At 39.9% G+C, this 12,528-nt stretch overlaps 1 protein-coding gene and 1 non-coding gene across 2 annotated transcripts in view; both read right to left on the minus strand.

Annotated features, from left to right (window-relative positions):
* STX7 (syntaxin 7) overlaps positions 1-12,528 on the minus strand; it is a 43,728-nt gene that overhangs the window by 6,863 nt on the left and 24,337 nt on the right. The window contains exons 3-7 of the mRNA XM_030556328.1: positions 11,303-11,372; positions 8,215-8,305; positions 6,781-6,918; positions 5,864-5,916; positions 1,790-1,880 (exon numbers count right to left, since the gene is read on the minus strand). Of these exons, the coding sequence (XP_030412188.1) occupies positions 1,790-1,880; positions 5,864-5,916; positions 6,781-6,918; positions 8,215-8,305; positions 11,303-11,372 (443 nt within the window). The remainder of the gene's footprint in view (positions 1-1,789; positions 1,881-5,863; positions 5,917-6,780; positions 6,919-8,214; positions 8,306-11,302; positions 11,373-12,528) is intronic.
* LOC115649540 lies at positions 49-184 on the minus strand. Its single transcript, XR_003999856.1, has one exon. It is a non-coding gene; the product is annotated as a U4 spliceosomal RNA (small nuclear RNA).

Consider the following 12,528-nt stretch of genomic DNA (forward strand, 5'->3'; position numbering starts at 1 on the left):
TGTAAGCTGGCTAAGCATTGTGCATTATTTCAGACTAGATAGCTATGGTTTCCTATACCAAGAAGCTAATATAAATTCTTTTGCAAGCTCAAGTTTTAATTTGGATTAAAAGAATTTTCAACTGGCAATAATCACGCCTCGGATTAACCTCATTGGCTATGATACTGCCATTCATCTCAATATCCAAAATCAGTTGCACTGTACATCCTACTAGTGTAAGAGGCCAATTTCTAAGGTCTTGTCTACATACAAACTTGCAATGGCTTAACTAAAGGTGTTCTTAAACTAGTTTAGGGCTTTTCTAAACAGATAGTTAATGCACAGCAAGTTGGGGTGGAAATCTAGAGTGCTATATAGTCTGCTGCATGCTCACTCTCCATATAAACATGGCCTTAAGTTAAACTAGTGCAAAATTCCATGTAAAACACAATTCTATCAGTTTAAGAGTAGCTTATGTCAAAAAGGGTTAAATAGTTTCTTTAGTGACTTAAACCAAACTGAAATAAGTATCTTCCCATAAGCTTTTGCAGCAGTTTAACCATGTCTAAGTTAAAAACTTGTGACTTATTGACCAGCCCTTAATTACCCAAAAAAACAATTTCATCCAGTAGAGGGCAGTGGCACATACACTATTAACTATTACAACCTGGTTATGACAAAGTGACATGTCACCTTCTTGTTTTGCTCTCACTTCCTATTTATCCACCGGTTTAGTTTACCCACAAAAGTAAGTTCTTATACAATCGGTACTGCAAAGCCTATAAAGAAAAAAGAGGACTGGATTCTATTTGTAACATGCAATTTTACTGACACATGAGATAAGGTCCAGTTCCAGATTCTTAATTCCTGGTGAAGTTCGTTGGAGCACAGAATATATAATTTCAGTCAGTCTGGAATCCATCATTCATTTCCACTGGTATTTTAAGTCAATTACTTTTTCAGAACCCACAACAGCCACAATGCCATTAATCCATAACTTACATTTCTAAGTCATTTAATATGTTCATTAGTACTTATTTTGTTTTAAAATATTGGAATTTCCCCTACCCTTCCCATCCAAGTTTTTTGTTTTGCTATTGGTAGACGAATGCACAGTCCTCAAGCATTTGTTCAATTCCCGAAAAATTTAGTCATTACTGGAGTCAATATTTCATATGCACAACTATTGGTACTTTATATGCAAAAAGGAGTTACCCATTTTTATTACATTTAATATGTTTATCCTGCATTTCCAGACAATGATATTAAAGGCAACTGATACCAGGAAAAACTGAAAAATACCCCACCTGGAAAATTCTGTAGAGGGGATATTTTGCATTTTATTTAAAATTTGCCTTTGAACATGGACATGACCAGGATGGACTTAATGGAGGAACAAGCCATGGACAAGAATGAATGGCAATACTGTGCTAAACTGCATGGTCTGTAAAGATGCTTTGGGATAAGGAGAAGTCTTTGGAAAAAAACAGTTCTAGAGATATTTGCATGAAAACTCAAGTTCTCTCTTACTTGGTAGTCACAGAGGCGGCTATTTATTCTTCAAGTGAAGTCAAGAGAGCTTAGTAGACCATGACACTGTGTAACAGAACAGTGAAAAGTGGTTTTCGTGTAGGAAATTCCACATGCAGTTCTTTACCTACTGCATAAACACAATTTCTGCATTAAAAAAAGTATTTTCTAACCTTTGATGGTGGATTCCTCCCACTAATGCTAATGCCTGCTGCTTTAGGAAGCATCAGAAAAATATTCTCTAGTTTGTTCTAACGCTGCACATAGCAGCACTGCTTACCTCAAGCTGCCTGATGGAGGACTCTCTCTCCTCTATAAGACGGAGATCATCTTCTGTAATCTCTTCATCTTGCACTTGTGCTTGAGGTTGACTGTAAAATAAAATAAATAAATAAATAAAAATACTCAGACAGCCTGTCAAGTAGCCGTGTAAGTCTGGATCTGTAAAAGCAGCAAAGAATCCTGTGGCACCTTATAGACTAACAGATGTTTTGGAGCATGAGCTTTTGTGGGTGAATACCCACTATGTCAGATGCATGTAGTGGAAATTTCCAGGCACAGGTATATATATGCAAGCAAGCTAGAGATAACAAGGTTAGTTCAGTTAGGGAGGATGAGGCCCTGTTCCTGCAGTTGAGATGTGAAAACCAAGGGAGGAGAAACTGGTTTTGTAGTTGGCAAGCCATTCACAGTCTTTGTTTAATCCTAAACTGATGGTGTCAAATTTGCAGATGAACTCAAGCTCAGCAGTTTCTCTTTGAAGTCTGGTCCTGAAGTTTTTTTGCTGCAGGATGGCCACTTTAAGGTCCGCTATAGTGTGGCCAGGGAGGCTGAAGTGTTCTCCTACAGGTTTTTGTATATTGCCTTTCCTAATATCTGATTTGTGTCCATTTATCCTTTTCCGTAGAGTGTGTCCAGTTTGACCGATGTACATAGCAGAGGGGCGTTGCTGGCATATGATGGCGTATATTACATTGGTGGATGTGCAGGTGAATGAATCGGTGATGGTGTGGCTGATCTGATTAGGGCCTGTGATGGTGTCGCTGGTGTAGATATGTGGGCAGAGTTGGCATCGAGGTTTGTTGCATGGATTAGTTCCTGAGCTAGAGAGTTACTATGGTGCGGTGTGCAGTTACTGGTGAGAATATGTTTCAGGTTGGCAGGCTGTCTGTGGGCAAGGACTGGCCTGCCACCCAAGGCCTGTGAAAGTGTGGGATCATTGTCCAGGATGGGGTTGTAGATCCCTGATGATGCGCTGGAGAGATTTTAGCTGGGGACGGTATGTGATGGCCTGTGGAGTCCTGTTGGTTTCTTTCTTGGGTTTGTCTTGCAGTAGGAGGCTTCTGGGTACAAGTCGGGCCCTGTTGATCTGTTTCCTTATTTCCTCGTGCGGGTATTGTAGTTTTGAGAATGCTTAGTGGGGATTTTGTAGGTGTTGGTCTCTGTCTGAAGGGTTAGAGCAGATGCGGTTGTACCTCAGTGCTTGGCTGTAGACAGTGGATCGTGTGATGTGCCCGGGATGGAAGCTGGAGGCACGAAGGTAGGCATAGCGGTCGGTAGGTTTTCGGTATAGGGTGGTGGTAATGTGATCATCACTTATTTGCACCGTGTTGTCTAGGAAGTGGACCTCCTGTTTAGATTGATCCAGGCTGAGGTTGATGGTGGGGTGGAAGCTGTTGAAATTGTGCTGGAATTTTTCCAGAGAGTCTCCTTCCCATGGGTCCAGATGATGAAGATGTCATCAGTGTAGTGTAGGCGGAGAAGGGGCGTGAGTGGACGAGAGCCGAGGAAGTGTTGTTCCAGGTCGGCCATAAAAATATTGGCACATTCTGGGGCGATGCGGGTGCCCATAGTGGTGTCACTGATCTGGAGAAATATATTGTCATCAAATTTGAAATAGTTGAGTGTGAGGATAAAGGTACAGAGCTCAGCAGTCAGTTGTGCTGTGGCATCATCAGGGATACTGTTCCTGACAGCTTGTATTCCATCTGTGTGTGGGATGTTTGTGTAGAGAGCCTCTACATCCATGGTGGCTAGGACAGTATTTTCTGGAAGGTCACCAACGCATTGTAGTTTCCTCAGGAAATCAGTGGTGTCATGGAGATAGCTGGGAGTGCTGGTGGCATAGGGTATGAGTAGAGAGTCCACATATCCAGACAGTCCTGGATCTACAACTCATCCTGGACAATGATCCCACACTTTCACAGGCCTTGGGTGGCAGGCCAGTCCTCGCTCACAGACAACCTGCCAACCTGAAACATATTCTCACCAGTAACTGCATACCGCACCACAGTAACTCTAGCTCAGGAACTAATCCATGCAACAAACCTCGATGCCAGCTCTGCTCACATATCTACACCAGCGACACCATCACAGGACCTAACCAGATCAGCCACACCATCACCGATTCATTCACCTGCACATCCACCAATGTAATATATGCCAGCAATGCCCCTCTGCTATGTACATTGGCCAAACTGGACACTCTCTACGGAAAAGGATAAATGGACATAAATCAGATATTAGGAAAGGCAATATACAAAAACCTGTAGGAGAACACTTCAACCTCCCTTGCCACACTATGGACCTTAAGGTGGCCATCCTGCAGCGAAAAAACTTCAGGACCAGACTTCAAAGAGAAACTGCTGAGCTTCAGTTCATCTGCAAATTTGACACCATCAGTTTAGGATTAAACAAAGACTGTGAAAGGCTTACCAACTACAAAACCAGTTTCTCCTTCCTTGATTTTCACACCTCAACTGCAAGAACAGGGCGTCATCCTCCCTGACTGAACTAACCTCGTTATCTCTAGCTTGCTTGCATATATATATACCTGTGCCTGGAAATTTCCACTATATGCATCTGACATAGTGAGTATTCACCCACGAAAGCTCATGCTCCAAAACGTCTGTTAGTCTATAAGGTGCCACAGGATTCAGACTGCCTGAACTCAATTTATACATAAGGTTGAAATACACTTCGTTAAAAAGACTAAAGTACAGACAATACACATTAAACCTGCTACTAACAAGATATGATGTTTTTACTTTTGCAAAAATCTATGTACAGCTGATGTGAAAGGCCTGAATCCTCAGGCCCTCAATAAAGAAAGTTATACAGGTATGCTATAAAAAGATTTGACATATGAAACACCTTAAAACCTAGTGTTTTGGCTCAGCATTTTCTAACTAAGCATGCAGATATCAAATGCATCTTTCTATTTGGATTTTGAACTAAGTGTTATTTGGAGTCTGGAATCCATTTTGGCTTTCCTTGTTAGTGGAGTCTGAATTAGAAGCCACTTTGAAGAAAAATGCAGGTATTCTGTCTTATGGATTAATAGTTAAATATCTTGATCCAAGTTTTAGAGACCCAGCTGTCCTAATCTGGAAGAATAAAACACAAAAGGCTGCATTGTTTTTATGTTGCCCCCTAGAGGTATAGTTGGATGAAAGCTCCTTACCACATCTTTCCTTTAGAAGACCCTAGCAAACTAGAGGAAGCACATTCCATTTTAAGGTTTGTTAATTCATAAGAATTGTTAAAAGCCTTTTTAAAATTTGTCTATGGGTGTACATTGTTACTTAAGGTTGTTAAACATGCACATATCCATTTATTAGCCTGTTCCTCCCCCTTACCTAGCAGTTGGCGGTTTAGTCTCTGAAAATAATCAGAAGGGCAGCAGTGGTGGGGGTTAGCTAAATCTAACCTGACTCAAACACGTAAAACCCTTAGCTCTGAGTCCATTACACATGGAAATAAAGGTTAATTTGGTGGCAGCAACTCGGTTTAGTTTTGGTTTATTTGGGGGACAGGGGAGAAAGGAGGGTTTGGTACAATGCCTATCACAATTAGGCCCTTATCTCTGTTGAAGCCTCTGGGCTTTATTGTAATAGAATTGTACTACATTTAAAAAAAACAAAAAATATAACACTAATTTTAGTTTTCTATTTCCTTCTGCAGGAAAAAAAAAAATCAAACTTCCACTGTTGCAGTTAAATGGATCACATTAAAGGCCAGGAGACCCAGAAACTGAGTTTGATAGTGTTAAAGGAGTAACTTTTAAATAGAAATTGGCATTTTCAGTTCTAATTTTAACTTCTGTAGAACACTAGCAGCTTGTGATTGTTAGCTTTCAGAGGGTTACAAAAAACCCCCAAACACGCAGCATGTTTTAACAAACAGATTTTTTTTAAATGCACTGTATAAGTGATTTTAATAATTATTTCACCACACATGTTCTCTTACACTCTGTGCTGTAGTCCACGGTTTTATCTCAAATAAGTCCCCATTATTGGAGTCTACCAATCACTTTACAAGACAGGTTATAAGGTTTTTGGCACACCCATCCTACCTGTCCCAAGAGACAAGTGTTCCTTCTTTGTAAACGTCTTCTGAAGGACCAGCCTGCAGGAAAAACAAAAATTACCATTTTCAGTGATGGGTACATAATAAAATGTTTGTTGACATTCCCATAATGAATGTCAGTTATGTTCTTGGTGTGGGGGTGGTGTGTGTGGATATATACAAACAAACAAGGCTTGGTAACAGCCTGCAATATATTTTATGACAATACACATTCCTGTATTCATGGAGTCAAAGGTCAGGATTGAGCCTATATTACTACCAAAAAAAAAAAAAAAAAAAAAAAAAAAGCATAATTTTGCATCCCCAAAAAACTTAAAATTTTAGTTCTCTGAAATTAACAGAAGTCCAATTTAAGATTGATATAAATAAAGACACTCTAAATGAAGGCGACTACTTTACTCAACATTTCCTGCTTCATAGCCCATGATAACCTCAATCCTGCAAAGAAGTCTAGCAGATGGATCCTTACATCCAAAAAGAATCCCTGTTGGATTTAGGGGACACTATACACACACAAAGATCTACCTCCATGACTCCCACAGCAAGATCAGGGCATATGCACTATGTGGAGTACCTATGAACACCTTTGTAAAACCATACATAGGCACAAGGACACAGTAAGTCTTTTAATCAGGAACTACTATGAAGTTGTGTTTTCCTTAATCAAACCACTAAAGTGAAATGCAAGTTTTAAATTTAATATCTTGTGTTCAAAGACAAGCAAAGTTTTAAAAAAACAAAAAACCATACACAACTATGTTGGCATTGTGCGCGCATTCTACATTCGCACATTTATTTTATTTATCTCCTGCAATGGTGACAATCCTGTAAGAATGCTGCTCTCAAGCTAATAAAGAGGTAGGTTTTATGTTTGAGTTGAATAATAAATTTCTGGATACTTACAGATACCCTAGAGCTGGCTCTTACTCTGGCTACAAGATCTTTTTCTTTCTCAGCAGCTTGCCTTTGGATCCTCTGGAAGTTGGCCAGTGCAGTACTGAACTCTGCCACAAGACGATCTTTCTGTATTTTTCTTTGACGCTATTGGAGGAAAGCAAGACTGATTTTTATAACAACAAGCTTGCTCTTGTTCAAGGCTTTACAAATAAGTTATTTCAAGGGTGGTTTTTTCTCCCCCCCCCTTTTTTCCCCCTTCCCGTTAGCATGGGCCTCACACTTTAAATAGGAGTGTCTCATGTCATGTTCCCTCTCATTTGAGATTTGTATGGACTACCTCCCATTCAGGTTCACATAACCCCATCACTATTACAACAATTATGGAAAAATAGTATTAGGAATGCAATGCATTTTCAACTGTCTTTGTGGTATTTAACAGCTGGAATTAAGGAGGATCCAGCATCACACATCCAGACAGCTTTCAATAAGCCACTAGCGAGACCTTCTGTCTTATTTATTAACTATTAAGTAGGTTCACTGTACAATTGCTGAATATTTTGATATTGTAAAATTTAAACCGTATAAAAACAGCCCAGAGCATTAGGGGAGGAGGGGAAACTCAGTTATTTAATTATAAGGCAGAAGCGCTGAATGTATGCCCTGAACTGTAACTGAGAGGAGAAATGACCTTATAATCATGTTTTTATAAAAACATCAATTTCCAATTTTTTTCCTATTGAGAATGGACCCCGTGAGGGCATGAGAGAATTTCCTCTAGATTTCCCCATCCACATAGATCACATTGCAAATTCAAAGGGAGTGTCAAAGAGCTACAACTTGCCATTAGTCTGTCAATCACCTCCACTTTTCCATCTTGGAGTCACAAACAAGGGTGGAAGGGAACAGTCTGGTCAAACAACATGGTTGGGTTTCTTACTACAAACTTTCAGACTCCAGGGCCAAGCAGAAGAGGCACTTAAAAAAAAATGTATTTTTTTGGGAGGGGGGGTGTCTAGAGGTATTTATGTACCAAGTGCAAAGTTTAAGCAGCAAACATGAATGAGATAGAAGTGATTAAATAATTATAATCTGTTGATCATACTCACTCATTTTAAACCTCTTAATCCTACAAGTCACAATAACACCATCAGCAGCAATAGTAATTACCGCGTGTGGTAGCAATTCTTGTCAGAGTGCTTTAGTTCTGACACATTGTAGGAGCAATTGCTTACAGAAAACTATTGTGCATTTTACTGCACTTGAGGCTTATTATGTGACTTCTACATAGCACCGAACATTCGTTTTAAACACAGACCTCACTTGGATGTTGTCACCATCTAGTAATGAGAGTAATAATACGAATACGTAATGTAAAGCATCTGAATGGCTTCAATCAGCCAACATTATGTTCAAATGATCCATGTTCTTCATTTTTTATACCTGTTCACTTGTTGCAGGCAGAGACCCAAATTTTTTAATGTTCTTGTCAGTTTCTTTGGCAAGCTGGTTTGCATGCTGCTGCTTCTGCTGCCTAAACCAAACACAAAGTCTGCATTACAGCCGCTGGATTATTTTGCTGGAACAATTTCATTGATGCTCAGGAGCAGTATTTTTCGAAGACAGTTACAAAGCATCTTACTAAATATTTATTTATAGGCATTTGCAGTGGAATTGGCCACAAGAGGGCCACTGGCTATTGTATAGAAAAAGTTACAAATACCAGAGCCATTTTTGGAAATATCTGTAGGCAAAAATATTTGTAGAAAAATAAAAAGCAATTTGCAGCCTCGTTAATGAAATGAATCAAGATGCTTTTGCGGTGGCCCCTGAACAATGAAGTATACATATAGCAGACTTCAGACACCCTCTAAAAAGAGATCAGGGGAAAAAAAAGAAAAAAAAAACCAAAAAGCTTAGTTTCCTTTTTTGATAAATCAAGAAGTCAAACTTTCATTTTTTACGTTGTGGTCTTTGGCTCAGATGCAAGTTTAGTACCATGCCCACCCACTCAATCCATAGCAAATTTCTTCCTGATGTCAATGGGAGAGTTGTACCAATAAAAGGGGAGGATGCGTCTTACATGGGAACTAAACTTGTATTACTTGTTCAGTATCTTTTAGTGGAGAAACGTACTCACTCTCAGCACAGGTATTTATGCCTTTTGTTACTCTGCCTTCCTCATCCTCCTTTCCTTCGTTGCCTTTTCTATGCCTGTGACTCTCCTTACTTTCCTTTTCTATTTCCTTCCCTTCCTCACTTCCCATGGATTTAACTTCAATCCCCTCCCTCATTTCATCTGCAAAATGATCAGCAATGAAAGGTTAACATTGGTGGTGGTTGGGGGGGTTGTCTGTTTGTTTTAAGGTGTCCTCATTAAGCTTTAGAAGTACAACATTCCAATGAGATAAGAGGCCAGGAGTTTCCACCTCTCAGGTTATGTCTTCACCAGCAATGTCAAAGGACTGCCGTGGCAGAGCTTTAACATGGCTGTGTAGTTGTGGCACCAGCGCTGGAAGAGAGCTCTCCCAGCACCACCCACGAGGGGAGTAGCTACCAGCCCTGGGAGCACAGCTCCTAGCGCTGGTGAACTGTCTACACTGGCGCTTTATAGCGCTGAAACTTGCAGCACTCAGAGGGGGCAGTTTTTTCACACCCCTGAGTGAGAAAGTTGCAGGGCTGGAAAGTAGCAGTGTAGACAAGGCCTCTGTCACAATTTCACTCTATCTGGAGACTGAGGAAAACAGCACTGCTTAAGTCAACCATTTAAACATGACTGGAAAGTGATCTTCACAGTCACAATTTTTTTTTTAAAAAAAGAAAGCTTAGATTCTGCAGAATGACTCACAAACAGGAAAACATGAAGCATGTCAGATCCATCCCAGAGAGAAGATATTGTAAACATCTGCCACAATACAATTTTCCTGGATATTTAGAAGCTGCCAGAGACCTACATGTATTCCCAGGTTGCAAATCTGTACAACAAAAGGCATATGGCTTCCCCAGTTTCAGGGAGCAGAGCATCATTCCTCTGGTATACATTCAAATTCCCACCCCCCATACCGTACCAGATTAACGTTGGTTTTGTAGATATAGTTGTAGCCAGTTTACCCTCAATCCAAACAAAACATTGCATAAGTAGAGGTCCCCAGAGTGTGGGACACCATGTGTAAGGGTGTGCAGGAATGTCTGGGGAGGGAAGGAGGTGGCGCACAGCTGGGGCTCGGGCCAGCCCTTACAGCCCTGCCCCCAGCCAGGGCCCCAGCCATGGCCACTTAACCCTGGTCCACTTCCCTTCCCTTCCAGAGCTGCATCCCTACTCCTGGCCCTAGCTCAGGGGGCACAGACAGGGATAAAGAGAGGGCACAAGGTAAATAGTTTGGGGGCCACTGGCATAATCTGATCAAACCATACTAGCCAGGATCAGATTTTCTACTAATGTAGGTATGCAATTATGTGCCTAATTTTCAAAATATAATCACTGCAATCCGATGTGCAAATGGCTAAAAAACAGGCATGTGCACTAGAATGCCTAGCAGCATCCCCTCATACTCCCTGTTCCATGCTGAATGATACCAAGTGCAAGAGGAACTTAACTAATCTTTGAGTTTAGTTACTGTATAAGTGCTAGAGTTTACTTTCAATCACTGTCATCAGTCGGAAATCCATTATGGATCCAGGGTAGTATGTCATCAGTTTTGTGGTCCTAGTTCAGAGTAATTAGAGTAATTTGCCATCCTGCCCAGAATGAATGTGACAGGCCTGGTCTAATGTACATTTCCCTCCTGCCATTCAAAGGCTACTGTGCTATATTAACAGATACAGAGAAATGTCTGCCAACTTTCTCACTCAGTGAGCTCATGCAACACACGCAGCCTGTGCACATTTGTGTTAGGATTAAAGAATAAAAGTGGTAGAAGAGTTTGGTCCATGTCAAATGAGCATTGGTACTGAGAAACAGAATGGCTAGCAGTCTCTTTCAATGGGACACAAACGAAAGCCTACATTCCGAGGGCTGAACTTCAATGTAGCTTCTGACAACTGGCCTTATTTCACTTCTGCTTTCTCTAGTATTTTTGGATTATGTTCACCTTGTAATTTCACTTGATACTGTGGTTAGCATTGTTTAACAGTCTCACTTTGCCTTCTTGCAGTACCTCACAAAAGCACCCGCCTCCCTCCAGAGGATACCACATTGAGTGCTCTACAAAAAGAATGTTCTGGAGGTTTTTGAATCCTTAGTGCCAAATTAGTACCTTCCAGTGCTGTCAGTTTGTGATAACATTTAACACAGCACATGTTCAGCAGAAGTACTGAGAACTGCCAGTCGGATAGGTTAGCATGGCAAGATCCTGAAGATTATAAAAATACATCAGATGATTAATTTTTTCATGTTTAAGCTTTAATACTTCTGTTCTACTTCCGCCATCCCATCCCCAACAAAGCTGAATACTTTGCTAAAATCACTGTCACCTACTGAGGCAGTATTTACAATATCGTGAAATGAGAGATCTTCATGTAAAGTACTTACAGCTGTTGCCTCAATTCAGGCGTGTCTTGTGGTGTTCCAAGTTGATGCAGTATTCTTTGTATTTCTGCAGCTGTTAGTGAAGAGGAAGAGAGATTTTAATGACCCAGTTAGATATATTTCCCCCTTTAGTTTTATGCATTTTTGCTTGACAACTCTAAAACATACACTTTTTTTGTCAGCAAGTGTATGTGCAACTGTGATAGGCCAAGCAAAATGATTTTCAATAAGCCTAAATTAAATCCTAGGTTATGTCAAAAAAGAACACAACATCCTGAAATATCTAGGCAGAAAGTGGTGATGTAAGGATGAAGTTAGTTTAAGCCAGACTCCTTAACTCAAATTTATCTACAATTATTTCAAGAAACAATAAAAACTGTGTACTGGTTTATTCATCCTGTGTGTGTGTGCTATATCAGACAAACATCTGAAAGACGGACACGATATTGATATGTGTATAAATATTCATAACTAGTATGTTACTGACACAACAGCTCTCAAAACATGCCTAAGCTTAAAGTAGTACTGATATAAAATGAATATCGAGGGTTACATCTGAAGTTTGATTTATACATTTGGATCAAATGCTTAAAAAAATCATCATCTTATGGGATACAATGAGAAACTCAAAGCTCCATGCCAACTTTTAAGTGTGTTACACAAAATGTATCTCAGCTCTGAATTAGCAAAATGAAGATGCACCTGAGCCTTCCTTTTAAGGAATTGTGTTGGGGTGAGGCAGGGGAAGAAAATGAAATCAGAGCTTTATTTTACAATGTTATTATTTGTGATGTGATCACTAGTCTGATTCCATAGTGGCACACTTTTAGAAAGCCAAGACAGGGAGAGTATTTAATGGGGAGAATCTATATTAGCATACCCTCAGTCAACAGTTACTTGTCTCCCCAAAACACATTTATCCCCATGCAGTCATCTAGGCAGCAGAAAATATGATGTAGGAAGAGCTCTGGATTTGATGATTTCATGATATGTAATTTAGATGTTTTGAGGAACTAAAGAAAAATTGCAAAATTTAGATAAAGTGAGCTTGAGAAAGATGCCTCCTTTTACTGTTTAAGAAAAGGAAAAATAAAGATTCATGGCATTATACATTCAAAGTCTACAAGACATTTATTATATAAACTAAATATTATAGCAAGGTGTTTATCCAGTCACATAAAACAAAAAAAAAAACAAAAAACAAACAAAAAATGAGTGAGAATCCCTTA

Source organism: Gopherus evgoodei, chromosome 3, assembly GCF_007399415.2.
Source record: "Gopherus evgoodei ecotype Sinaloan lineage chromosome 3, rGopEvg1_v1.p, whole genome shotgun sequence".
NCBI lineage: Eukaryota > Metazoa > Chordata > Testudines > Testudinidae > Gopherus > Gopherus evgoodei.